The 27,641-nt window shown below is 46.5% G+C and overlaps 1 protein-coding gene across 2 annotated transcripts; it reads right to left on the bottom strand.

The window, feature by feature from the left end:
• Window positions 1-789: 789 nt before the first annotated feature.
• Window positions 790-25,693, bottom strand: ZNF57 (zinc finger protein 57). Of its 2 annotated transcripts, none has more exons than XM_025369246.1 (4): window positions 25,548-25,693; window positions 3,379-3,505; window positions 2,805-2,973; window positions 790-2,132 (listed from the first exon to the last, which is right to left on the bottom strand). In XM_025369246.1, exons 1-4 carry the CDS (start codon window positions 25,548-25,550, stop codon window positions 935-937), a joined length of 1,497 nt encoding a protein of 498 aa, XP_025225031.1. In that variant the 5' UTR covers window positions 25,551-25,693; the 3' UTR covers window positions 790-934. The 2 variants fall into 2 exon arrangements, with proteins under 2 accessions (XP_025225031.1, XP_025225032.1); XM_025369247.1 differs by lacking the exon at window positions 25,548-25,693 and adding an exon at window positions 19,248-19,299.
• Window positions 25,694-27,641: the final 1,948 nt, after the last annotated feature.

The following is a 27,641-nucleotide window of genomic DNA, read 5'->3' as shown; positions in this document are numbered from 1 at the left end:
GAATGGTGTGAACCCGGGAGGCGGAGCTTGCAGTGAGCCGAGATCCGTCCACTGCACTCCAGCCTGGGCGACAGAGCGAGACTCCGTCTCAAAAAAAAAAAAACAAAAAAAAACAAAACCATCTGTAGATTGATTCTTGTCGTATAGGTCCCCATTCCTAATTCAAAGGCTACTGTCTAACTCCCAGTGAGAAATGAGGAAAAACAAATTGCAAAAGATGATTAGAGACTATACTTGATAGAGAACTTTGCATATTTACAAGGTTTTGCAAAACAATTTTGGTAAGGTACAATATTTAAAATAGATAAGTGATATCCACTATCTGTAGCAGTAGGCCAGTAAGAATAAAAAATACCAAAGTTTCATTGTTGTAATGATGCCACACAGAAAAATATAGAAACTATAAAAATTCTGTCATGTTCAAAGTACACTCACACATGGGTCTAATACAGTTCAAAATGAAAATATTTAAGAGGCCGGGTGCTGTGGCTCACGCCTGTAATCCCAGCACTTTGGGAGGCCGAGATGGGCAGATCACGAGGTCAGGAGATCGAGACCATCCTCGCTAACACGGTGAAACCCCATCTCTACTAAAAATACAAAAAATTAGCCAGGCGTGGTGGCGGGCGCCTATAGTCCCAGCTACTCCGGAGGCTGAGGCAGGAGAATGGCATGAACCTAGGAGGCAGAGGTTACAGTGAGCTGAGATCATGCCCCTGCACTCCAGCCCGGGTGACAGAGCTGGACTCTAAGAGATAAAACACAGGTATTATAGCTGAAAGAGGACTTAGAGAATTATTTTCTCTAATGGCTCTGTTTGACAAATGAGGTATTGACAAGGACAATATCATACTTGTAATATTTCTCTCCTGGGCGAATTAGACATGAATTAATGTGAGGTTACCCCCATGTTACTTAGTTACAGAATTTCTCTTCAGTGTGTACTCTCACTGGTTTTAGAAAGAATGACTTGACAACTGAAGGCTTTTGAGTGTGATTGACATTCGTGGGATTTCTGTCCTGCGTGCATCTTCAGATGGTTTCGGAAGGAGGACGGCCACTTGAAGGACATCCCACATTGTTTACATTTGTGAGGTTTCTCTCCAGTGTGCATCCTCACGTGATTATATAAGGTTGAGGACCAAGTGAAGGTTTTCCCACATTGTTTACACTCATAAGGCTTCTCTCCAGTGTGCGTCCTCAAATGACCTTGGAATGATCTGGAAGAGGTAAAAGCCTTCCCACAGTGTTCACATTTATAGAGCTGCTCTTGTGTGTGAATTCTCGAATGTTCTCTAAACGTTGAGGACCAAGTGAAGGCTTTTCCACATTGTTTACACTCATAAGGTTTCTCTCCCGTGTGCGTCCTCAAATGACCTTGGAATGATCTGGAAGAGGTAAAAGCCTTCCCACAGTGTTCACATTTATAGAGTTTCTCCCCAGTGTGGATCCTCGTGTGTACTCGCAAGGTTTCAGACCAACTGAATGTTTTCCCACACTGCTTGCATTCATAGGGCTTCTGTCCCATGTGCGTCTTCTCATGTCTTTGAAAAGCCTGGGGGTAACTGAAGCCTTTCCCACAGTGTTGACATTTATAGGGCTTCTCTCCAGTGTGTGTTGTCATGTGTCTTTGAAATGTCGAGGGATAAATGAAGGCTCTCCCACACTCCTGACATTTATATGGCCTGTCTTTTGTGTGAGTTCTCACATGTTTAGTGAAACTTGCGAACCCATTAAATGCCATCCGACACTGCTCGCACTTATAGGTTTTCTCTGCTGTGTGAGTCTTCACGTGCTGAGAGAGGGAACGGGGATGTTGGAAAGTTTGCCCACATGCTTGACACTTATAGGGCTTCTCCTCAGTGTTGGTTCTTCCATGACTGTGTAGGTGTGAGGGACAAATGCAGACCTGCTTATATTCCTCACACGGAGGCGCTTTTCGTCCACACACAGACGTGACGTGCCTTTTAAGAGAAGAAACATGCGTGAAGACTGTCCCACACTTGGTGCATTCATACGGTTTTTCTCCAGCAGAAATTTCCTTGAACAGGGTAAGATTTGGCATTTGATGGATGGCTTCTCCATATTGATTACCTTCATTATTGTTACAGAATCTGTCCACCATACGATTTCTGTTAAAAATGAGAAACATTTTTATTTATGGTATGTTTGGCAATGATTTGTTGATATGTATTAACAAGTATTAGAAATACATTTCTAACTACATTTCAGTGTACATGAAATTTTTCTATTCTGAATTGTTTGAAGAGACATATTTATTAATGCAGTATTTATTATATATGGGGTTTTCCTGTAATGTCTTTTGTTGTTGTTTTTTTTTTTGAGACGGAGTCTTGCTCTGTTGCCTAGGCTGGAGTGCAGTGGTGCAATCTCAGCTCACTGCAAGCTCCGCCTCCCGGGTTCAGGCCATTCTCCTGCCTCAGCCTCCCGAGCAGCTGGGACTACAGGCGCCTGCCACCACGCCCAGCTAATTTTTTTGGTATTTTTAGTAGAGACGGGGTTTCACCGTGTTAGCCAGGATGGTCTTGATCTCCTGACCTCACGATCTGCCTGCCTCGGCCTCCCAAAGTGCTCGGATTACAGGCGTGAGCCACCATGCCTGGCCCCCTGTCGTTATCTCTAGCAATTATGTTTCAAATTCTCAATGTCTAAATCAAATACAAATTTTTTTTTGGTTAAAATTTGGAGCAATGCTTATGTTTGGAGCAATACTTATATATATATTTAATTGCATACAAAGATTTTCTCCTAGATGACTTATTTCTCTTGTGAGTGCATCTCACCTCAGATTCTTGTGGTGATCTGCAGTGCCATAGCCTTCACAAGTTTTTTCTAAAGTGTAGGCACAGGAATTATTTCTTGTGAAGTTTGGTATTGTCTGTCCCTTAGATTTTTCTTCCCTGTACGTATCCTGCTGAGAAACTGACCCATTGGCTTTAAATTGAGTCTTATCTGAAACAAAAAAGTGAACAAATCTCATAAGGAATGAGACACGTATTAAGCAAAGGAAGACACTGAGGAGTTTAGCATTTTGAGGACTTCATCCGTAACAGACATCAGGGGTCAAAATGTTAGGTATTTCACAAACACAGTAAGTCACAGGTATCAAACAAGGAACCACTCTGTGATCCTAAATGACCAATGAAATCTATACCCATACTAATTTCACGAAAGGAACTTCAAGTCCTTTAAACCAAGACAGAAATAACATCTGTTTCACACACGTTTCCACTGTTAAGAGAATAATGATTAGATTCTAGGTCCATGGTGGCTGTGAATATGTGTACCTTAGTCCTTTCCCACATTTCAAATCTTGAGTTCATTAAAAACCAAGTGAAGGAATGATGTCGTCCTTACCTACTGAGGCCAGGTTCCGGAAGGTCTCCAGCATCACATCTCTGTAGAGGTTCCTCTGAGCAGAATCCAGCAAAGCCCACTCCTCCAGGGTGAAGTCCACAGCCACATCCTCAAAGACCACTGAGTCCTAAGAAAAACCACGTAGGTGTGCAGGAGGATTGGTGACCCCGAAAGTACTGGGAACTGGACTCAATTCACAAATTCAAACGAGATTCTGTCGTGTCCCAACACCTCCTCTATGACGTGAATGTTAGATCTTTCACTTACTCACAATCACTTCCTAATAGACTTAATAGCACCACTATGAGTCTGAACTTACCTCTACCTTTTTACCGTGACTGTTCTTATCTTCCTCTACCAGCAGGCTCTGGAGAGATGATGCTATGCAAATGAAGTAACTTTTCCATTTGAAACGCTGCATAACGCAGCAGGCCTCAGTTGTCCAAACGATGCACATTTCATAGGTCTTTCGGACCAGCCTTTGATCAGCTACTGGAGAAAACTGTAAGTCCTTGGAATCCACTGCCTGGTAAGAGGATCTTTGTATAGACGGGCCTAAGGCCAGCCAGAGAGCTTCTAACAATGTGAGGTAAGAATTCCTGTTTTTTGGCCGGGCGCGGTGGCTCAAGCCTGTAATCCCAGCACTTTGGGAGGCCGAGACGGACGGATCACAAGGTCAGGAGATCGAGACCATCCTGGCTAACACGGTGAAACCCCGTCTCTACTAAAAAATGCAAAAAAACTAGCCGGGCGGGTTGGCGGGCGCCTGTAGTCCCAGCTACTCGGGAGGCTGAGGTAGGAGAATGGCGTGAACCCGGGAGGCGGAGCTTGCAGTGAGCCGAGATCCGGCCACTGCACCCCAACCTGGGCGACAGAGCAAGACTCCGTCTCAAAAAAAAAAAAAAAGAATTCCTGTTTTTGTCTGCAGTGGAGCCCTGGGTCACCCTGTATCAGTTTTTTCCCACTTATTTTCTTAAATTATTTTAAAGGCAACTGTATAAATGTTTGTAAAGTACTGTTACTGTATAACACATAAGAATACTTACCTATTTGCCAATAACAGCACAAAGGAGGTGAGTGAGAGGGAGCAAAGGCGGCAAGGGACATGACTATCGATGGTAAAGTGCTAATTAAAATGCACTGTTTTGGCGTATAATATTCATGGATGTAGTATGTATTAATAATGCCATAAAAGTTGGGGGGCAGGAAGGAATACAGCTACACAGGGGCACCACTTCTGTATCTCACTGGAATCAAGCGATTAATATAAACCTGCAGCTCATCTGATAAGCCTCATGTTTATAATACAGTAACCCCTAAAGAAACTAACAAATAGTAAAAAGTTAAACAATTGAAATATTTCATTAGAAAACAGTTAATGAAAATGAAAGTAGTGGTCGGGCATGGTGACTTACTCCTGTAATTCCAGCACTTTGGGAGGCTGAGGTGAGAGGATCACCTGAGGTACGGAGTTTGAGACCAGCCTGGCCAACATGGAGAAACCCCGTCTCTGCTAAAAATACAAAATTAGCCAGGTGTGGTGGCGAGCACCTGTAATCTCAGCTACTCGGGAGGCTGAAGCAGGAGAATCACTTGAACCCAGGAGGTAGAGGTTGCAGTGAGCTGAGATCGCACCATTGCTCTCCAGCCTGGGCAACAGAGTGAAACTCCATCTCCAAAAAACAAAACAAAACAAACAAAAAAACAAAGTAGTAAAGGAGTTATAGCAACAAGAAAGGCATAAAACCCACAGAAAACAAAAAGTAAGATGGCAAACATAAGTATGTCTAACTCAGTAATAACACTAAATGGGAATGAATTACAGAACCCAATTAAATGGCAGAGGTTGTCAGAATGGATAACAAACATAGTCCAACTATATACACTGTATAAGATACACACTAGCCGGCCGCGGTGGCTCACGCCTGTAATCCCAGCACTTTGGGAGGCCGAGGCGGGCAGATCACGAGGTCAGGAGATTGAGACCATCCTGGCTAACACGGTAAAACCCCATCTCTACTAAAAATACAAAAAAATTAGCCGGGCATGGTGGCAGGCGCCTGTAGTCCCAGCTACTCAGGAGGCTGAGGCAGGAGAATGGCGTGAACCCAGGAGGCGGAGCTTGCAGTGAGCCGAGATTGCGCCACTGCACTCCAGCCTGGGCAACAGAGCAAGACTCCATCTCAAAAAAAAAAAAAAAAAAGATACACATTTTTGATCCAAAGATACAAACAGATTGCAAGTAAAGGATGGGGCTGGGTGCGGTGGCTCACGCCTATAATCCCAGCAGTTTGGGAGGCCAAGGTGGGCAGATCACTGGAGGTCAAGAGTTTGAAACCAGTCTAGCCAACATAGTGAAACTCTGTCTGTCTCTACTAAAAATACAAAAACTAGCTAGGTGTGGTGGCTTATGCATGGAATCGCAGCTACTCTGGAGGCTGAGGCAGGAGAATCTCTTGAACCCAGGAGGTGGAGGTTGCAGTGAGCCAAGATTGCGCCACTGCACTCCAGCCTGGGTGTCAGAGCAAAGACTCCATCTCAAAAAAAAAAAAAAAGATAGCAAAAGATATTGTGCAAATAGCTATATTAATATCAGACATAACATTAAAATAAAAAGTGTTAGTAAAGAAGGAAATTGTATAATGACAAAAGGTTCAATCCACCCTGTAAAGTTATAATTATATGTGCACCTAAAAACAGAGCACCAAAATACATGATGCAAAAAAATGGCAAAAATAGGCTGGGCACAGTGGCTCACGTCTGTAATCCCAGCACTCTGGGAGGACAAGGCCGGCAGATCACGACGTCAAGACATCCAGACCATCCTGGCCAATGTGGTAAAACCCCGTCTCTACTAAAAATACAAAAATTAGCTGGGCGTGGTGGTGCACACCTATAGTCTCAGCTCCTCAGGAGGCTGAGGCAGAAGAATCACTTGAACCTGGGATGTGTAGGTTTCAGTGAGCCAAGATCGCACCACTGCACTCCAGCCTGGCGAGAGAGTGAGACTGTGTCTCAAAAAAAAAAAAAAAAAAAAAAAAAGATAGTTAAATATAACAGTTGGAACAGAAATACCCCCCCTTTTTTTTTTTTTTTTTAAGTTGAACACAGCATCATCTATTAACCCCACTTTTTAATGATAGAACATCTAGGTGGAATACAGGGAAATAAAATAATAGAACACTGTAAGTCATTTAGACATAACAGATACCTGCAGAACACTCAACCCAACAATAGCAAAACATGCATTCTTTTCAAGTGCAGGAAGAATGTGCTGTAAAAGAGATACTTTCCTAGGCCATGGAAGAAACCTCAACAATTTTTTTTTTTTTTGGAATGGAGTCTTGCTCTGTTGCCCAGGCTGGAGCGCAGTGGTGCGATCTCGGCTCACTGCAAGCTCCGCCTCCTGGTTTCACATCATTCTCCTGCCTCAGCCTCCCAAGTAGCTGGGACTACAGGCACCCGCCACCACGCCTGGCTAATTTTTTTTTTTTTTTTTTTTTTTTTTTTTTTTTTTTTTTTTGAGACGGAGTCTCGCTCTGCCGCCCAGGCTGGAGTGCAGTGGCCGGATCTCAGCTCACTGCAAGCTCCGCCTCCCGGGTTCACGCCATTCTCCTGCCTCAGCCTCCCGAGTAGCTGGGACTACAGGCGCCCGCCATCTCGCCCGGCTAGTTTTTTGTATTTTTTAGTAGAGACGGGGTTTCACCGTGTTCGCCAGGATGGTCTTGATATCCTGACCTCGTGATCCACCCGTCTCGGCCTCCCAAAGTGCTGGGATTACAGGCTTGAGCCACCGCGCCCGGCCCTGGCTAATTTTTTGTATTTTCAGTAGAGACAGGGTTTCACCGTGTTAGCCAGTATGGTCTTAATCTCCTGACCTTGTGATCCACCCGCCTCAGCCTCCCAAAGTGCTGGGATTACAGGCGTGAGCCACCACACCCAGCCAACAAATTTTAAACAATAGAAATACAAGGTATTGGCTGGGCTCGGTGACTCACACCTGTAATCCCAGCATTTTGGGAGATCAAGGCAGATGGATCGCTGGAGCTCAGGTGTTCGAGACCAGCCTGGGCAACATAGTGAGACCCTGTCTCTACTAAAAATGCAAAAATTAGCTGGGTATGGTGGCACACACATGTAGTTCCAGCTCCTTGGGAGGCTGAGGCACGAGAATTGCTTGAACCCAGGAGACAGAAGTCACAGTGAGCTCTGATCACAGCACTGACAGAGCAAGAGTCAGTTTTCAAATAAATAACAAAACAACCCCAGAAATAAGTATGTTCTCTGACCACCATGGAATGAGAAATGAAATTGGAAACTTACACAGAAAATTGGGCAAATTCACTAATATGTGGATATTTACACACTCTTCCATAACTAATGGATCAAAGAGAAATCAAAAGGGAAATACTTTGAGATGGATGGAAAATAAAGACATACCAAAACTTATATAAAGGAAATTAATAGCTATAAATACCTATCCTAAAGATTGCAAATCAACAACCTAACCTTGTCCACCTCAAGACAATAAGAAAATAAAACTAAATCTAAGCAACTAGGAGGAAGGAAATAATAAATATTACAGCCAAATCAATGAAATAGAGAACAGTAAAACAATAGAGAAAAATCAGTGAAACCAAAGCTAGTTGTTTGAAAAGATCAAACAAAACTGATTTAGCTAGATTGACAAGAAAAGAGACTCAAACTTCTTAGAACCAGAACATTACCACCAACCTTAAACGAATACAAAGGATGATAAAAATACTATGAACAGTTACACATCGATACATTAGTTAACATAGATAAACACATTCTTAGAACCACCTTAACTACCGAAACTAAAGACACAGACAATCCAAATACACCTATTAGAAACGAAGAGACTAAATTATTTATCAAAATCTACTGAAGATGAAAAGCCTGAGCCCGATTCAGGGCCTCTCCCCTGAATTCTACCAAAAATTTAAGGGAAATTTAATGCCAAATGTTTATAAGACATTTTACAAAAGTTGCAAAAGAAAGGAACAATTCCCAACTCATTTTATGAGTATTATCCTGGTACCAAAACCAGATAAAAACATCACAGTAAAACTACAGACCAATATTTATTTGGTTATGGATTCCAAAATCCTCAATAAAATACCAGCAAAGCAAATTCAGTAATATAGAAAAGAATTCTACATCATGACTAGCTGGATTTTTTTTTTTTTTTTTTTTGAGATGTAGTCTCACTCTGTTGCCCAGGCTCGAGTGCAGTGGTGCAATCTTGGCTCACTGCAACCTCTGCCTCCTGGGTTCAAGCGATTCTCCCTGCCTCAGCCTCCCGAGTAGCTGGGATTACAGGTGCTTGCCACCACGCCCAGCTAATTTTTATACTTTTAGTCGAGATGGGGTTTTGTCATTTGGCCAGACTGGTCTTGAACTACTGACCTCAGGTGATCCACCTGCCTTGGCCTCCCAAAGTAATGGAATTACAGGCATGAGCCACTGCGCCCAGCCAACTAGCTGGAATTTATCTAAGAAGTGCAAAGTTGGTTTAACATATATCTCATAAAGGACTTGGATCTAGAATATATGAAGAAAGAGGCTGGGCATGCTGGCTCACACCTGTAATGCTAGCACTTTAGGAGGCTGAGGTGGGTGGGTCATAAGGTCAGCAGTTTGAGACCAGCCTGACCAATATGGTGAAACCCCATCTGTACTAAAAATACAAAAATTAGCTGGGTGTGGGGGCAGGTGCTTGTAATCCCAGCTACTCAGGAGGCTGAGGTGGGAGAATCACTTGAACCCAGGAGGTAGAGGTTGCAGTGAGCTGAGATCACACTACTACACTCCAGCCTGGGTGACAGAGCAAGACTCAGTCTCAACAACAACAAAAAGTGGGGAAAGGATGTGAACAGACATTTCTCCAAGAAAAATAAACATTGTCAGTAACTAGTCATCAATGAAATGCAAATCAGAACAAAAGGACACTTCTCTCCCACTAGGATGAGTAAAATAAAAAAAATAAAAAGGAAAATAAGTTTTGGCAAGGATATGGAGAAACAGGAATCTTCACACATTGCTGGTGGGAATGTAAAATAGTACCACCAATTAAGAAAACAGTTTGGCAGTTCCTTTTGAAAGTTAAATGGCTGGACGCAGCAGCTCATGCCTGTAATCCCAGCACTTTGGGAGGCCAGGGCGAGCGGATCACGAGGTCAGGAGATCGAGACCATCCTGACTAACACGGTGAAACCCTGTCTCTACTAAAAATACAAGAAAAAATTAGCCGGGCGTGGTGGTGGGCACCTCTACTCGGGAGGCTGAGGCAGGAGAATGGCGTGAACCCAGGAGGCGGAGCTTGCAGTGAGCCAAGATTGCGCCACTGCACTCCAGCCTGAGCGAGACTCGGTCTCAAAAAAAAAAGTTAAATGACTTAGTTTTTGGTCTAGCATGTAAGGAGCTTGGAAGTTATTACTCCACTGTAACAATTAAAAAGCTGAACAAACTGAAACCTCAACAGCTCTTCTTCCATCCTTCAGAGAACTGATGTCACAGGGCAAGCTCTGCCCCCTCAAACTGAACAGAGAGGTGGATACGGAGAATCACAACTTACCAGAACATGCTACCATGAACAGAAGCCTCTGGGAACGATTACTTAGATGGGAAAGCCTGAGCTGTAACTGATGAATTCCTGGGGGCACAGCATGCACAAGTCTGAGGAATCTCGGGGTAGGGGGGCAGTATTCTAGAGGAGAAAAATAATGATTTTGAAATAGGCCAGATATTTCTGTTCTTTCTCACTGGGCCTTTCCCTTAAGAGAAACTATTTTACCAGAGTCTCACCTGTAGGGGTTTCATCAGAGTCTAAGTGACCTGTGGAAAGAGATGTATCCCACATCAGCTTCCTCTATTCATCCTGTCCCGCCTAAGTGAGAGGAGAAGGAAGAACTGAGAAGCACTTGTGAAGTTCAGTGTCGCGGGGCACAGGTTCACTAAAAGACTGAGACCTCATCAAAGGATCAGGGAATCCTTGCCCTCTGCCCGCACCTCACCACGGCGTTACTAGAGGTCTGTTTACTTCAGTGCCTTTCGCCCAGTACACTGTGTCTAGCTTTCCGGAAAGAAATGACAAGGCATAGTAAACGGCGCAAGACACAGCTTGAAGAGACAAAGCAGAACTCCTCAGATATGGCAGGGACATTGGAAGTACCAGACTGGGAATGTAAAACAAGTACGATTAACAGGTGAAGGGCTCTAATGGAAAAAGTAGACAACATGCAAAAATAGGCAATATAAGCCAAGAAGTGGAAATCCTAAGACTGAAAAGGCAATGGGAGAGATGAAAAGCACTGTAACAGAAACGGAGAATGACGTTAACGGACTCATGAGCAGACTGGGTGTGGCTGAGGAAAGGCTCTGAGCCTGAAGACATGTAACACAATCTTCTAGGCCGGGTGCGGTGGCTCACGTCTGGAATCCCAGCACTTTGGGAGGCCGAGGCAGGCAGATCACCTGAGGTCGGGTGACCAACGTGAAGATACCAGCCTGACCCACATGAAGAAACCCTGTCTCTACTAAAAATGCAAAATGAGCCGGGTGTGGTGGCGCATGCCTGTAATCCCAGCTACTCGGGAGGCTGAGGCAGGAGAATCGCTTGAACTTAGGAGTCGAGGGTTGTGGTGAGCCGAGATTGTGCCATTGCACTCCAGCCTGGGCAACAAGAGTGAAACTCCATCTCAAAAAAAAAAAAAAAAAAAAAGATAAAATATCTCCAAAGAAGCCAGAGGAAAAAAAACTTTACCTACAGAGCAATGACAAGAATGACATCACATTTCTCCTCAGAAACCATGCAAGCAAGGAGAGTGGAGGGAATTATTTCAAGTGTTCAGAGAAAAAATCCCCACCAACTTAGAATTTTGTGAACTATTCTTCAACCTGAAGGAGAAATAAAGACTTTCTGAGACAAAAAAAAAAAAAAAAAATTGGGGGAATTTGTAGCCAGTAGACCTACCGATATTACAAGAAGTGTTACAAGAAGTTTTTTGAGAGAGATGAACATTATAGAGGTTCGAACTTTGTATCTACATAAAGAAAGGGCATCAGAAAAAGAATAAGGCAAAATAAAAACTTATTTTTGTTATTAAGTTACTTATAACAAATTGTTCATTTGTTATGTTGTAACAGTGGCATTGTATTCAATAACTATATCTTACCTATAAGTGAAATCGTACCAGTGATACAAGGAAAAGGAGGGAGAAGTATGGAATAACTACTGTAAGATACTTCACAACCTGGGAAGCAGTATAGTGTTATCTGGATGTGGATTGGCTGTATATTGAAGACTGAAGACTCTAGCCAGGTGCGGTGGCTCATGCCTGTAATCCCAGCACTTTGGGAGGCTGAGGCGGGAGGACTGCTTGAGGCCAGGAGTTCAAGACCAGTCTGGGCAACACAGTGAGACCCTGTCTTTACACAGTTTTTTTTTTTTTTTTTTTTTTGAGATAGATTCTCCTTTCATCGCCCAGGCTGGAGTGCAGTGGTGCGATCTCAGTTCACTGCAACTTCTGCCTCTCAGATTCCAAGTGATTCTCCCGCAGCCTCCAGAGTAGCTGGGATTACAGGCATCCACCATCATGCCCGGCTAATTTTTTTTGGTATTTTTGTAGAGACAGGGTTTCACCATGTTGACCAGGCTGGTCTCAAACTACTGAGATCAGGTGATCCACCTGCCTCGGCCTCCCAAAGTGCCGGGATTACCGGCGTGAGCCACCGCGCCCGGCCACAAAAAGTTTTTAAAAATTAGCTGGGCTTGGAGGCACGTACCCTGTGGCACCAGCAACTTGGGAAGCTGAGGTGACAGGATAGCTTGAGCCTGGGAGATTGAGGCTGCAGTAAGCCATGACTGTGCCACTGCATTCCAACCTGGGTGACAGAGCAAGATCCTGCTAAATAAATAAATAGCTCTAGGGCTATCACTAAAAAAAGGAAAGAGAAGCATACCTGACTTGCTAAGGAGAAAAAATTGCACAAAACATGCAATTAAAACCAAAAAAGGCAGAAAAAGAGTGGAAGATAAAACAAGGAACAATGAGCAGGGGCAACAAATAGAAAATAGTAACAAATATGTCAGCTATTAATTTAACTATGTCAGTAATCCCTTTAAAAGTTGATGGACTACAATTACAAACAGCATGGACCAAAAAACTAGACCCAACTATACGTTGTCTATAATAGCAGTCCCCAACCTTGCTGGCACCGGGGCTGGTTTTGTGGAAGACAGTTTTTCCACAGATGGACGGGGTGGGGGCTGGATGCTTTCAGGATGGCGCAAGCACATGGCATTTATTGTGCACTTTATTATTACATACCCACCCCAATGTAGACTCAGTGGGAGTCCTGACCTTGTTTTCCTGTGACTGGAAGGTCTCATCTGGGAGTGACGGGTGACAGTGACAGATCATCAGGCATTAGATTCTCATAAGGAGCACGCAACCCAGATGGCTCTCATGCGCAGTTCACAACGTGGTTCAGGCTCCTAGGCGAGTCTAATGCCGCTGCTGATCCGAGAGGAGATGGAGCTCAGTTTTTTTTTTTTGTTTTTTTTTGAGACAGAGTCTCGCTCTGTCGCCCAGGCTGGAGTGCAGTGGCCGGATCTCAGCTCACTGCAAGCTCCGCCTCCTGGGTTTACGCCATTCTCCTGCCTCAGCCTCCCGAGTAGCTGGGACTACAGGCGCCCGCCACCTCACCCGGCTAGTTTTTTGTATTTTTTTTAGTAGAGACGGGGTTTCACCGTGTTAGCCAGGATGGTCTCGATCCCCTGACCTCGTGATCCGCCCGTCTTGGCCTCCCAAAGTGCTGGGATTACAGGCTTGAGCTACCGCGCCCGGCCCGGAGCTCAGTTTTGTTTGCTAGCCCGCCACTCGCCTCCTACTGTGCAGCCCAGTACTGGTCCATGGCCTGGGGGCTGCGGACCCCTGATTTATAAGAAACCCACTTTAAAGATACATAATAGATTAAAAGTAGGGAGATGGAGAAAGATAAATCATGCTAACACTATTCAAAAGAAAGCTGGAGCACATATATTAATTTCAGGCAGAGGAGGTAAAAACTGCTAGAACTGTAAGAAAAAAATAAATGAATCCACCATCATAGCTGAAGACTTAAGCATCTATTAGAAATAGATGAACCAGGCGGAACATTAGTAACGACAGAGTTGAATTCAACAGCACCCCCAATAATGAATGTCTGTAGACAACTGCAACAACAGCAGAAAGCACGTTCTGGTCAAGCTCACATGGAACATTCCTCAACCTAGACTGTATTTTGGGGCATAAAACACCTTAAGTTTAAAAGAATATCATACATCATATGCTCTTAGACAACAGTGGAATTACAGCAGCATTGCCCTAAAATAAAATATTTAGGTATAAATCTAACAAAATGTATACAAGATCTAAGGAAAATTATAAAACTCTAGCAGAAGAAATCAAATAACTAAGTAAATAGTTATTCCCTGTCCGTGGATAGAAGACTCAATATTGTCAAGACTTCGGTTCTTCCCAACTTGATATACAGATTCAACACAATCCCAATCAAAATCCCAGCAAGTTATTTGATGGATATTGACAAACTGAGTCTAAAGTTTATATGGAGAGGTAAAAGACCCAAATTACCAACACAGTATTGAAGGGGAAGCTTAAAGTTGGAGGACGGACACTGTTCATCTTCAAGGCTTTCTGGAGAGTCATAGTCATCAGGAGTGTGATATAGAGTGAAGAATGTACAAATAGGCCAGGTGTGGTGGCACATACCTGTAATCTCAGCACGTTGGGAGGCTAAGGTGGGAGGATTGCTTGAGCTCAGGAGTTTCAGACCTCCCTGGGCAATATGGTGAGACCCCATTTCTAAAATTAAGAAAAAATTAGCCAGGTGTGGAGGCTAAAGACCTTAAGACAACTCATCTGTGAAGATACATAGATGGCAGATGTGTATGTAAAAAAATGCTCCAGATCATGTCATCAGGGAAATGCAAATTAAAACAAGATACCGGCCGGGTGCAGTGGCTCACACCTGTAATCCCAGCACTTTGGGAGGCCAAGGCGGGCAGATCACGAGGTCAGGAGCTCGAGACTATCCTGGCTAACAGTGAAACCCCGTCTCTACTAAAAATACAAAAAATTAGCCAGGTGTGGTGACGGGCGCCTGTAGTCCCAGCTACTCGGGAGGCTGAGGCAGGAGAATGGCGTGAACCTGGGAGGCGGAGCTTGCAGTGAGCCGAGATCACACCACTGCACTCCAGCCTGGGTGAAAGTGTGAGACTCCGTCTCAAAAAAAATAAAATAAAAAATAAACCAAGATACTATGACACAACTATCAGAATGTCAGAATCCAGAACACTGACACCACCAAATGCTGGCCAGGATGAGGAGCAACAGGAATTCTAATTAATTGCTGGTGGGAATGCAAATTTGTACAGCCATTTTGGAAAAGTGTTTGGTGTTTTCTTTTTTTATTGTTCTTTTTTGAGACGGAATTTCACTCTTTTTTTTTTTTTTTTTTTTGAGACGGAGTCTTGCTCTGTCGCCCAGGCTGGAGTGCAGTGGCCGGATCTCAGCTCACTGCAAGCTCCGCCTCCCGGGTTCACGCCATTCTCCTGCCTCAGCCTCCCGAGTAGCTGGGACCACAGGCGCCCGCCACCTCGCCCGGCTAATTTTTTGTATTTTTTAGTAGAGACGGGGTTTCACCGTGTCAGCCAGCATGGTCTCGATCTCCTGACCTCGTGATCCGCCCATCTCGGCCTCCCAAAGTGCTGGGATTACAGGCTTGAGCCACCGCGCCCGGCCTGGAATTTCACTCTTATTGCCCAGGCTGGGGTGCAATGGCTCACCACAACCTCCGCCTGCCTGGTTCAAGCGATTCTCCTGCCTTGGCCCCCCGAGTAGCTGGGATTACAGGCATGCACCACCACACCCGGCTAATTTTGTTTTCTTGTTTTTTAGTAGAGACAGGGTTTCTCCATGTTGGTCAGGTTGGTCTCGAACTCCCAACCTCAGGTGATCTGCCCACCTCGGCCTCCCAAAGTGCTGGGATTATAGGCGTGAGCCACCACACCCAGCCTGGTGTTTTCTTAAAAGTAAATATACTTTAGCCATCTGTTCTAGCAATTGCAGTTCTTGACCTTTACTCAAAGGAGCTGAGAGCTTATGACTACACAGAAGCCTGTACACAGACGTTTATAGCAGCTTTATTCATAATTGTCAAAACATGGAAATAACCAAGACATCGTCTAGAAGATGAGGGGATTAATAAATGGTACATCCAGATAGTGGAATGTTCTTCAGCATTAAAAAGAGATGAGCTATCAAGTCATGAAAAGACACAGAGAATCTTAAAATGCACAGCACTAGGTGAAAGAAGCCGGACTGAAAAGGCACCTACGGTGTGATTCCTACCTACATGACATTTTGGAAAATGCAATACTGTGGAGACAGTAGAAAGATCAGTGGTTGTCAGAGTTAGCACAGGAGTGAAGGATGAATAGGCAGAGCACAGAGGACTTTTAGGACATGGGAACTACTCTGAGTGACGTGGCAGTGGTGGATTCACGTCCTTGCATGTTTGTGGACATTCATACAATGTACAACACCAAAAGCAGACCCCAGTGTAAGCTACGGACTCGGGTGGAAATGACATGCCAATGAGGCTCATCAGTTGTAACAAACGCAGCACGCTGGTGTGGGCTGTGCACAGTGGGGGAGGCTGTGCATAGGATGGGGCAGGAGATACATAAGCACTCTCTGTTCTTTCTGCTCAATTTTGTTGTGAGCCTAAATTGCTATAAAAAATGAAATTAAGCTGGGTGCGGTGGCTCACACCTGTAATCCCAGCACTTTGAGAGGCCGAGGTGGGCGGATCACAAGGTCAGGAGATCGAGACTATCCTGGCTAACATGGTGAAACCCCGTCTCTACTAAAAATACAAAAAATTAGCCGGGTGTGGTAGCGGGCGCCTGTAGTCCCAGCTACTCGGGAGGCTGAGACAGGAGAATGGCATGAACCTGGCAGGCGGAGCTTGCAGTGAGCGGAGATCCCGCCACTGCGCTCCAGCCTGGGTGACGAGCGAAACTCCGTCTCAAAAAAAAAAAAGAAATTATAGGCCGGGTGCGGTGGTTCACGCCTGTAATCCCAGCACTTTGAGAGGCTGAGGCAGGCGGATCACAAGATCAGGAGATCGAGACCATCCTGGCTAACATGGTGAAACCCCGTGTCTACTAAAACCACAAAAAATTAGCCAGGCGTGGTGGCGGGCACCTGTAGTCCCAGCTACTGGGGAGGCTGAGGCAGGAGAATGGTGTGAACCCGGGAGGCGGAGCTTGCAGTGAGCTGAGATCGCGCCACTGCACTCCAGCCTGGGTGACAGAGCGAGACTACGTCTCAAAAAATAAGTAAAATAAAATATATTAAAAAGAAGAAAAGTTAACATAGTATCAAATGGAAATTCCACTCCTAAATATATACTGAAGAAATCTGAAAACATATTCAAAGAAACATTTGTACCCACATGTTCACAGCAGTGCTATTCACAATAGCCAAAAGGTGAAAACAACTCAAATTTGATCAACTGATAAACAAGATGTGGTACTGTCCACATAGTAGATATGGCTCAGCCATGTAAGGAATGAGGATCTACAGGCTAAAACATGAATGACCCCTGAAAACATGTCCAGTGAGAGAAGCTGGTCAGAGAAGACCACATATTAGGATTCCACTCATATGAAATGTCAAAAGAACAAAAAGGAAAAAAAAAAAGAAAAAAAAAAGAGAAACAACATACGAAATGTCAAGAACAGCCAAATCTCTAGAGACAGAGGCAGATGAGTCATTTCTTGGGGTGGGGGAGGGGCTCCGGGGCACTAGGAGAGTGGTAACCGAAGGGCTGGGGGTTTCTTCGTGAGGTGATGGAAATGTTCTCAACTTGACTGTGGTCTTGGCTGCAGGATTCTGTGACTCTAAAAACCAATGGGCCGGGAGCAGTGGCTCAAGCCTGTAATCCCAGCACTTTGGGAAGCCAAGGCGGGTGGATCACGAGGTCAGGAGATCGAGACCATCCTGGCTAACACAGTGAAAGCCCGTCTCTACTAAAAATACAAAAAATTAGCCGGGCGTGGTGGCGGGCACCTGTAGTCCCAGCTACTGGGGAGGCGGAGCTTGCAGTGAGCGGAGATCATGCCACTGCACTCCAGCCTGGGCAATAGAGCGAGACTCCCTCTCAAAAACAAACAAAAAAAAAGAAATGTACACATTAAATGGCTGTACGTATATATGTCAGTAAAGCTGGTTTTTAAAAAACATGTAAAGAATGTGAAGTTCACTGTCTTCCTCAAAAACATGATACACAAAATGAAGATGCCCGTGACCTCACCTCTAGTCAATGTTATACTAGTTCCAGCACCACCAGAAAATATACAAGAATTATAAAACATAAACTTGTCTTTATGCAAATTTCTAAGAATTATGCACATAAAACCCCAAAAGAGCAAAGAGATAATCCTAGAAAAAGATTTTGACCAAGATTCCAAGAAATTGCATTCTGTTTCTACTTAATAATAGTTGGAAAATTAATTTTTTTTTTTTTTTGAGACGGAATCTCACTCTGTTGCCCAGGCTGGAGTGCAGTGGCTGGATCTCAGCTCACTGCAAGCTCCACCTCCCGGGTTTACGCCATTCTCCTGCCTCAGCCTCCCGAGTAGCTGGGACTACAGGTGCCCACCACCACGCCTGGCTAATTTTTTGTATTTTTTAGTAGAGATGGGGTTTCACCACGTTAGCCAGGATGGTCTCGATCTCCTGACCTCGTGATCCGTCCGTCTCAGCCTCCCAAAGTGCTGGGATTACAGGCTTGAGCCACCATGCTCGGCTGGAAAATTAATTTTTAAAAGCTGATACATACTATGGGAAAATCCAAAGTTAAATAAGTACTTAAGGCTAGTGAAGGATTCCAATGGAGAAACAAATCTCGATCAGGGCCCTGTGCGGTGGTTCATGCCCATCATCCCCACATTTTGGGAGGCCAAGGCAGGAAGACTGCTTGAGGCCAGGAATTTGAGACCACCCTGGGCAACAGAAGGAGACAGTCTACAATTTTTTTTATTATCATTTTTAAAATTAGCCAGGCATGATGGCATGTGCCTGCAGTCCTACCTACTAGGGAGGCTGACGCAGCAGGACCACTTGAGCTCAGGAGGTTGCAGTGAGCTGTGATCACACCACTGTACTCCAGCCTGGGCAGCAGAGTGAGATCCTCTCTTAATGAGACTTTTTAGGACTTAACAAAACTACTTTCCAAACCTAACTGAGAAAAAAAAGTCTAAAAATAGCCACAACTTTCTGAAGAAAAGGGTGAAGGCTTACCTAACACAGGGCAAGGATTTTAGAGCTGTCAATCTTGCCAATACAGTATTAGCAGAAGGACCGTCAAATGAACCAATGGAAAAGAATGCATATCGCTGTGAAATAATGAAAATACCGCAGCTTTTTGAAGTGTAGGATAGGGGAAAAGTAATTCTTATGACATTATGAAGTGGAAGAGGGTAGCTGGCCTTGGGGATGAGACGGTTTTAGATTTTAGAGATTTAATTTGAGCTCTCAGGAGAGCCAGGCGCGGGGACAGGCTTGTGGGCCTGCTGCAGAACTTGCCAGGTGGGGCGAGCTGCTGCATCCCATTAGACTCGGGTCCCCACCACCAGTTTGTTCATATTTCTGGTCGTTATCTGAAGCAGCAGCCTAGGGAAGAACCATACCTCATTTGTCAACAGCCACGGCCAGAGCAAGCCTAACACGTTTTAGGTCTATCTGGGTTTTGGAGAGAACGTGTTCCTCACTTACAGGTTTTACTCTGATCCATCTGTGCGATCACAAATCAGCCTACTTGTGCGACAACAAGGTCTAGATTCTGTATAAATGCAGTGACAATGGGATTCCACTGCGCCCCCCACCCCCGGACGGCGCCCCCCGCCTGGATGCCTTCTCTGGGGGGGGGGTTTCGAAGCCTCCACTCCAGCCTCAGGGAATCTCAGACCAGTCCCGGTGGCGGTGAATTGGCCATGGGGATCTGGAGCAGGACACTGTCCTCCCATGTGGAGGCTCCCACAGGCCCTGTGCCTCTCTGCCCCGAGCTGCCCTGATGCCTTGGGTGGTGAGATTCACGGGTCCACAGAACCTCCTTCCTGAAATGGAAATGATCCTTAAAGCACCGAGGCAAACCTGGGCCCTCTGGCCCTTCCCCCGAGGACAGTCTTGTGCACACACAACACAGATGTTCAAACCACTCTAACCACACACAGCAGACAGCGACTGTCTGGAAGCTTCACAGGCAGGACGACGCTCCCCGGTAGCCACGCAGCAGATGACTGTGTGGCTTTGGACTGTTTACTGGCCAGCCAGGGAGGGGGCAGTTTCGGCAAAGGGGCTTCTAGTTGCATATGGGTAGACCGGCAAGGCTGCACAATCAACTCCACGGTGACAACAGAATAATCAACATTGCTAAAATATTTGATCTGAGCCTCACTGGCATATCTTTCTTGCTCTGTCTTCAATGCTCCAAAGCGCTTTCAGAGCCTGCTTGTCCTTAATAAGATACACTGCGTGGGCATTGTTAACCTTTTAAATTTCACACTCAGGGCCGGGCACAATGGCTCATGCCTTTCATCCCAGTACTTCGGGAGGCTGAGGTGGGAGGATCACTTGAGCCTAGGAGTTTGAGACCAGCCTGGGCAACATAGCAAGACCCCAGCTCTCTCTCTCTCTCTCTCTCTCTATATATATATATATATATATTTTTTTTTTAAAGACTGAGTTTTGCTCTTGTCGCCCAGGCTGGACTGCAGTGGCATGATCTTGGCTTACCGCAACCTCTGCCTCCCAGGTCAAGCAATTCTCCTGCCTCAGCCTCCCAAGTAGCTGGGACTACAGGCATGCGTCACCATGCCTGGCTAATTTTTGTATTTTTAGTAGAGACAGGGTTTCATCATCTTGGCCAGGCTGGTCTCGAACTCCTGACCTCATGATTCACCCGCCTCGGCCTCCCAAAGTGCTGGGATTACAGGCGTGAGCCACCGAGCCCGGCCAAATTAGCTGGGTGTGGTGGCATGAATCTGCAGTCCCACCTACTCAGGAGGCTGAGGCCGAAGATTGCTTGAGCACAGGATTTTGAGGCTGTAGTGAGCCATGACTGCATCACTGCACTCCAGCCTGGACAACAGAGGTATTTTATATCTAATGAAGGATATAAAATAATCATCATGGAACAATTATAAAACACTACTGAATGACATCAAAGGAGAGCGAAATGAGAGATGGCACACGGACTCAGCAAGGAAACAATGCCACCACATCAACAGATCTCTCAGGCTGATCTAGGGTTTGAATAAAATTCCATTAAATCCAAAACCAGCCTTTTGTTTTGTTTTTCCTTGTTTTTGCATTTATGAAAAACTACTTCTAAGAACTGAAATGAAAGGCAAATGTCTTAAGAACCACCAGGTTTCCTGCAGAACAAGGTAGAGGGGCAATTCTAAAACACATCAAGGCACTTAAATCACAATCATAAGTAGGAGAGGGCCAGGTGCGGTGGCTCACGTCTGTAATGCGAATACTTTGGGAGGCTGAGGGGGCGGATTACCTGAAGTCAAGAGTTCCAGACCAGCCTGGTCAACATGATGAAACCCCATCTCTACTAAAAATTTAAAAATTAACTGGGTGTGGTGGCACGTGCTTGTAATCTCAGCTACTCCGGAGGCTGAGGCAGAAGAATCGCTTGAACCCAGGGGACAGAGGTTGCAGTGAGCCAAGATCGTGCCATTGCACTCCAGCCTGGGCAACAGAGTGAGACTCCATCTCAAAAAAAGAAAAAATAGTAATTAGGAGGATGGTATCGGCAGGATGGACAAATTGACCGACAGAAAAGGATGGGAAGCTGTGTTTATGGTGCATGAATATATGACAGAGCAAGCATTGCTACAATGCTGGAAACGAGCGACAGTTTAACACCTGGGCAAGGGGAGATGCTATCTATGGGAGAATAAGGAATGTCCATATCAACTGCAAGTTCAATCATCAGCATAATGCATATTTCACTGTGAATGATAAATGCAGAACCCATTCAGAAGTTAGTGTTCTTACAATGTCCAGGTACAGCAAGTGTGCATTATGCCCACACACAGACATTAGTAAGCTACAAGGAAGGCCAGGTGCAGTGGCTCACGCCTGTAATCCCAACACTTCGGGAGGCTGAGGCAGGTAGATTACTTGAGGCCAAGAGTTTGAGACTAACCTGGCCAACATTATGAAACTCTTGTGTCTACTAAAATATAAAAATTAGCCAGGCTTGGTGACACATGCCTGTAACCACAGCTATCTGGGAGGCTGAGGTAGGATTGCTTGAACCCGGGAGGCGGAGGCTGCAGGGAGCCAAGATCGTGCCACTGCACTCCAGCCTGGGTAACAGAGCAAGACTCCGTCTCAAAACAAACAAAAAAAACTTTGGCTGGGTGTGGTGGTACACACCTGTGGTCTCAGCTACTTGGAAAGCTGAGGCAAGAGGATTACTTAAAGCCAGGAGTTTGAGACTGCAGTGAGCCATGATCATACCACTGCACTCCAGCTTGGGCAACAGAATAAGACCTTGTCTCTAAAAATAAGTAAGTACATAAAATAAACAAACATACCCAAGCCTGACAAACGCTGGAATGACTGAACTAACTGGGTCACGCACTATCTGAGACACCAGCATGTGTGCAAAGGAAAGAAACCACAGAAAAGCCTTTCGAGGTGCATTAATGGTAACAGCCACTTATGATAACAGTCACTTACTGAAATTTCAGGCCAGGTGCAGTGACTCATGCTTGTAATCCCAGCACTCCGGGAGGCCAAGGAGGGCAGATCGCTTGAGTCAAGGAGTTCGAGACTAGCCTGGGGCAACAGCAAGACCCCCCCCCCCCCCCCCCCCCCCCCCCCGTCTCTACAAAAAAAAATTCGCCGGGAATGGTGGCATGCACCATTGGTGGTGAGCTGTGCTCACGCCACTGCACTCCGGCCTGGGCAACAGAGTAAGACCCTGCCTGGGGGAAAAAAAAAATTTCAAAGGAGGCAAAATTAAAACTCTGTATGACAATAAATAATAAATGGTAAAGGTAGAGAGAATGAAAAAAATCAATCAGGACAGTGGTTACCCTGGGGGCAGCACAGTGATGAGCACTGCTAGAAGCACACAGGTGTTGAAGAGATGCTGAAGGCCTATTTATGTGGGCAGTAAGGCCACTGGTGTTTATAGGAAAACTTAATCCAGGCCGGGCGCAGTGGCTCACGCCTGAAATCCCAGCACTTTGGGACGTGGAGGAGGGTGAATCACTTAAGGTCAGGAGTTTGAGACCAGCCTGGTCAACATGGTGGAACCCCGTCTCTACTAAAAATATAAAAATTAGCCAGTCATGGTGGCGGGTGCCTGTAATCCCAGCAACTCGGGAGACTGGGGCAGGAGAATTGCCTGAACCTGGGAGGCAGAGGTTACAATGTGTGAGATCAGGCCATTGCACTTCAGCCGGGGAGACACAGCAAGACTCTATCTCAAAAACAAAACAAAACCCTTAATGCATAAATTAAACCAGCTGCTTAGAAACTGCCCCTAGACAACCACAGGTGCAACCTCAGAAAGGCTAAACCGCCCACAAGCACATCTCCCGGATAATCGTCATTCCGATGCTCAGCAGCCTCAATCAGCATGAACAGTTCCTGCTGTGGCTGTTCTACGAGGCAGGAGGTCTGAGCAGGGGGAGGCTGCCGGGCCAGACTCGGCTGCACCCTCAGCGGCCTCCGGTGCAGGCCCAACAGTGGGCTCAGCTGGAGTCACTGGTCTCCGGGCTTGCCTCCCTGCTCCAGGTGCTACACTTCAAATGCCACGAAGACCCCCATCCTGCAGAGTGAGAATGCAACAGAATCACTACTTTCCCCCCATGTGTAAGGTAAGTAGGGGAAGGGAGTTCCCAGGCAGTCTTTATGACTTTACAAGGCCAGAAACTGCTTTTCCCAGTCAGCAAACAGATGATGGATCAGTGAAGCAATACTATTGGTGACAAACTGGAAATTAACCAGAATGGAACACGCCTCAGTTTTACAGGTTTTTGCAGAATTTGCATTAATCTCATGTCTAGATGAACTGAAATGGAACAGGATCACATGCTGTCGCAAAGTCTGCACCTTGTATGGAAGAATAACTGCTATTATTTTTTGTCTGATTGCTTTAGCATTTGAAAAACTATTTTTTTTTTTTTGAGACAGAGGCTCGCTCTGTTGCCCAGGCTGGAGTGCAGTGGCGCGATCTCGGCTCACTGCAGGCTCTGCTCCCTGGGTTCACACCATTCTGCCTCAACCTCCCCAGTAGCTGGGACTACAGGCGCCCGCCGCCTCAGCCGTCTAAGTTTTTGTATTTTTAGTAGAGATGGGGTTTCACCGTGTTAGCCAGGATGGTCTCCATCTCCTGACCTCGTGATCCGCCCGCCTCAGCCTCCCAAAGTGCTGGGATTACAGGCCTGAGCCACCGCGCCCTGCCGAAAAACTACTATTTTTATGAACATTTTAATCCATCTCTATCTGCTATAAGATGTGGAACTGCGCACCCTTTCTCTACAGTTGTGGTGGGCGAGAGAATATTCCTGAGAGAGTTCCTTAGGCCATTCTTAACCTGTACCCCAGAATAAACAGGTGTTATTCTGACGGACCAGAAGGCAGGAAACAGACTTGAAAAATTTCCTGTTGTCACTGAAAAGACAAAAGGCAAACAGGAGACACTATATTTACTGAAACCAGCTGCCCGAATAAAGATTTCAGGGTATTAGGGATACCCCGCGACAAAACCCCCAGGGCAGGTCACTCCCACCGCCGAGGTCATCCCCCAAACTGCCTCTGACCCCCGGACCGTCCCTTGCTGTCCCCCCAAGCTGTCCCCTGTAAGGTCCTCTGAGCTGGCCGCACCTTGGTCAAGCCATCGTGACATCCCCCCTCCTTGTGATAATGTACTTGGTGATATCCCCCCGCCCTTGTGCATGTACTTTGTACCATACATCCTCCTCGCCCTTGTGAATGTACCCCACCCTTGTGACAATACACTCTCGCGCCCTTGTGAAGGTACTTTGTAACATTCCTCCCCGCCCTTGTGACAATACATCCTCCACGCCCTTGTGAATGTACTTGAAACATCGTCCCCGCCCTTGAGAATGTACTTTGTAACACCCACCCACTGTCCGCAAAAAAAAACTGCTCCTAACTCCACCGCCTATCCCAAACCTGTAAGAACAAATGATTGCCGGGCGCGGTGGCTCACGCCTGTCATCCCAGCACTTTGGGAGGCCGAGGCGGGCGGATCACAAGGTCAAGAGATCGAGACCATCCTGGCCAACATGGTGAAACCCTGTCTCTACTAAACACGCAAAAATTAGCCGGGCATGGTGGCACACGCCTGTAATCTCAGCTGCTCGGGAGGCTGAGGCAGGAGAACCGCTTGAACCCGAGAAGCGGAGGTTGCAGGGAGCCGAGATCACACCACTGCACTCCAGCCTGGCGACACAGCGCTACTCCGACAAATCAATCAATCAATCAATCAATCCACCATCCTTTGCTGACTCCTTTCTCGGACTCAGCCCACTTGCACCCAAGTGAGTAAACAGCCTGGTGGCTAAGCCTGCTCAGGTGGTCTCTTATACGGACGCGCGTAACATCCCCAACCTGCTGACCGTCCCTTGCCATCCCCGCAAACTGGCCCCTGAACCCTGACCGCCCCTACCGTCCCCCCAAACTGGTCCCTGAGCCCTGACGGTCCCTACCGTCCCCCCAAACTGCCCGCGAGTCCCTGACCGCCCCTGCCATTTCCCCAAACTGCCCCCGAGCCCCCTCCTGCCCAGGCCCCCCCCCCCAAGTTATCCCCCAGCTCCTGGCAGCCCCTTCCGTCCCCTCAAACTGCCCCCAGCCCTCCAGCCCGGCCGCTGCGATGGCGTCCCCGGGGCCCAGGCGCTCGTCCTGCGGGTCCCCGCGCGGCCCTCAGCCAAGCCCGGCGGCAGATTTCGGCGGAGGCTGGTTCCAGCCGGTTCCCGTCGCTCCGACCCTCCCCGGGCTCGGCTCCTGCCCCGCACTCACCATGTCCCGCCTGCTCCTGGGCTCTCCAAGGCGAGCTCCCCGTGGCCCCACGGCCGGCGCAGCTGAAAGGGACAGGTACTCCCGGGCCGCTCGGGGTAGGCGGGGCACGCGTGGCAGGGAGGACGAAACCGTCCCGCCCTCGGGGCCTCGGAGCGCAGGCAGCGGCGCCACTGATTGGAAAGTTTCTCAGTCTCCGCCCTTTCAACGCTCTGAGTGGCCAGCGTTTTGGACACGCCCCCTCCAGCCCTGGGGCCTTCGATTCGACACACTCCAGACTCGCAATCCGCTTCCTGGTGCCCGCCCCTTGCCTTGATTGGACAGTTGTCCGGACCCGCCCCCGGAGAGCCTGATCAAGAAATCCGGGCCAGGCGTAGTGACTCACCCCTGTAATCCCAGCACTTTGGGAAGCTGAGGCGAGTGGATCACCTGAGGTCAGAAGTTCGAGACCAGCCTGGCCAAATGGCCAAACCCCGGCTCTACTAAAATACAAAAATTAGCTGGGCCTGGTGGCGGGTGCCTGTAATCCCAGCTACTCGGGAGGCTGAGGCAGGAGAATCGCTTGAACCTGGGAGGCCGAGCTTGCAGTGAGCCAAGATCCCACCTCTGCACTCTAGCCTGGGTGACAGAGTGAGATTCTGTCTCAAAAATAAATAAATAAATAATAAAGTTAATTTAATTTAAAAATAAAATAAATAAATAAATTTGGGATAAACAGTTAACTGTCAGTCTCTCTCTCTTATTTTTTTTATTTTTTATTTTTTGGTTTTTGTTTTTGTTTTGTTTTGAGACAAGGTCTAGCTCTGTTGTCCAGGGGTAGAATGCAGTGACATCACAGCTCACTGTAAACCAGAACCCATGGACCAGTTAACTCTTTTGTTAATTTTTTGTAGACAGGCTCGCCTTCTGCTGCCCACGTTGATCTTGAACTCATGGCCTCCTGCCAGGCCCCCAAAATGCTGGGATGACAGGCATGAACCACCGTGCCTGGCCCACTTAACTCTTAATATGCTTACAGAATGCAAATGCATTTGAACTGAGGAGTCTTCACCCCCACAAAGTTGTTGATGTACCCATGGGCGACCCCTCTGTCACCTTCTCATGAGATACCTGAAATTGTCCTCACACAGACCCCGCAGGTGCTGTTTAGCCTCTTCTTCAATATTTTGTATAGTTTCTCCAGAAAATGAAATTTTAGTCCACCAATGCATTTAATTATGTATATTGCATGTATTTTATCAAGTTCTGACAGTTTTGCAAATATGTTTGGTTTCTCCAAAAAGCAATATTATCACTCTCAGTGACAAGGTTTGCTTCTACCGTTACATTCTTTTTATTGATCATGGTGATTTTTGATGATGTTATACATTCAACCAGGGATACATAATTGAAGTGAAAATGGTGTTCCTTTCACTTGGAAGCCTGCTGGCATCTGTTCTTCTCATGTTCTGCAGTCAGACCTCCTATGAGTAGCAGGCTGGCCTGTCAGTCATTGTGTCTGAAAGTGACCAGAGAAATTTTAGCAATGGAAAGTAATTGAAAAAAATGTGGCTGCCTACTTAGTAAATTTTATGCAATTGGGCCAGATGTGGTTGCTCACACTTGTATGCCCAGCACTTTGGGAGGCTGAGGCAGGAGGATTGCTTCAGTCCAGGAGTTCGAGATCAGCCTGGGCAACATAGGGAGAGCCCATCTCTTAAAAAATTGTAACCTCTTTTTTTTTTTTTTTTTTGAGACAGAGTCTCACTCTGTCATCCAGGCTGGAGTACAGTGGCACAATCTCGGCTCACTGCAAGCTTCATCTCCCAGGTTCACAGCATTCTCTCGCCTCAGCCTCCCGAGGAGCTGGGACTACAGGCGCCCGCCACCACGCCCGGCTAATTTTTTGTATTTTTAGTAGAGATGGGGTTTCACTGTGTTAGCCAGGATGGTCTCGATCTCCTGACCTCGTGATCCGCCCGTCTCGGCCTCCCAAAGTGCTGGGATTACAGACGTAAGCCACCAGGCCCAGCCCATTCTAGTTATTCTTGAGAGCTACGGTCAACAGCGGGGAGAATTGGGTCAGTCTCAGGCCACCTGGAGACCTTCCCTTGCTTT

Source organism: Theropithecus gelada, chromosome 19 (assembly GCF_003255815.1).
Source record: "Theropithecus gelada isolate Dixy chromosome 19, Tgel_1.0, whole genome shotgun sequence".
NCBI lineage: Eukaryota > Metazoa > Chordata > Mammalia > Primates > Cercopithecidae > Theropithecus > Theropithecus gelada.
The sequence above is the reverse complement of the archived record's forward strand: the minus strand, read 5'-3'. Positions and strand labels throughout refer to the sequence as shown.

What these genes read in the sequence shown, in the direction of transcription:
- ZNF57 (XM_025369246.1), bottom strand. An exon ending in CCGGAACCTGGCCTCAGTAG is followed by an intron (nt 2,974 to 3,378) that starts GTAAGGACGACA and finishes TTTTTGTTTCAG; the next exon opens with ATAAGACTCAATTTAAAGCC. An exon ending in GATCACCACAAGAATCTGAG is followed by an intron (nt 2,133 to 2,804) that starts GTGAGATGCACT and finishes CATTTTTAACAG; the next exon opens with AAATCGTATGGTGGACAGAT.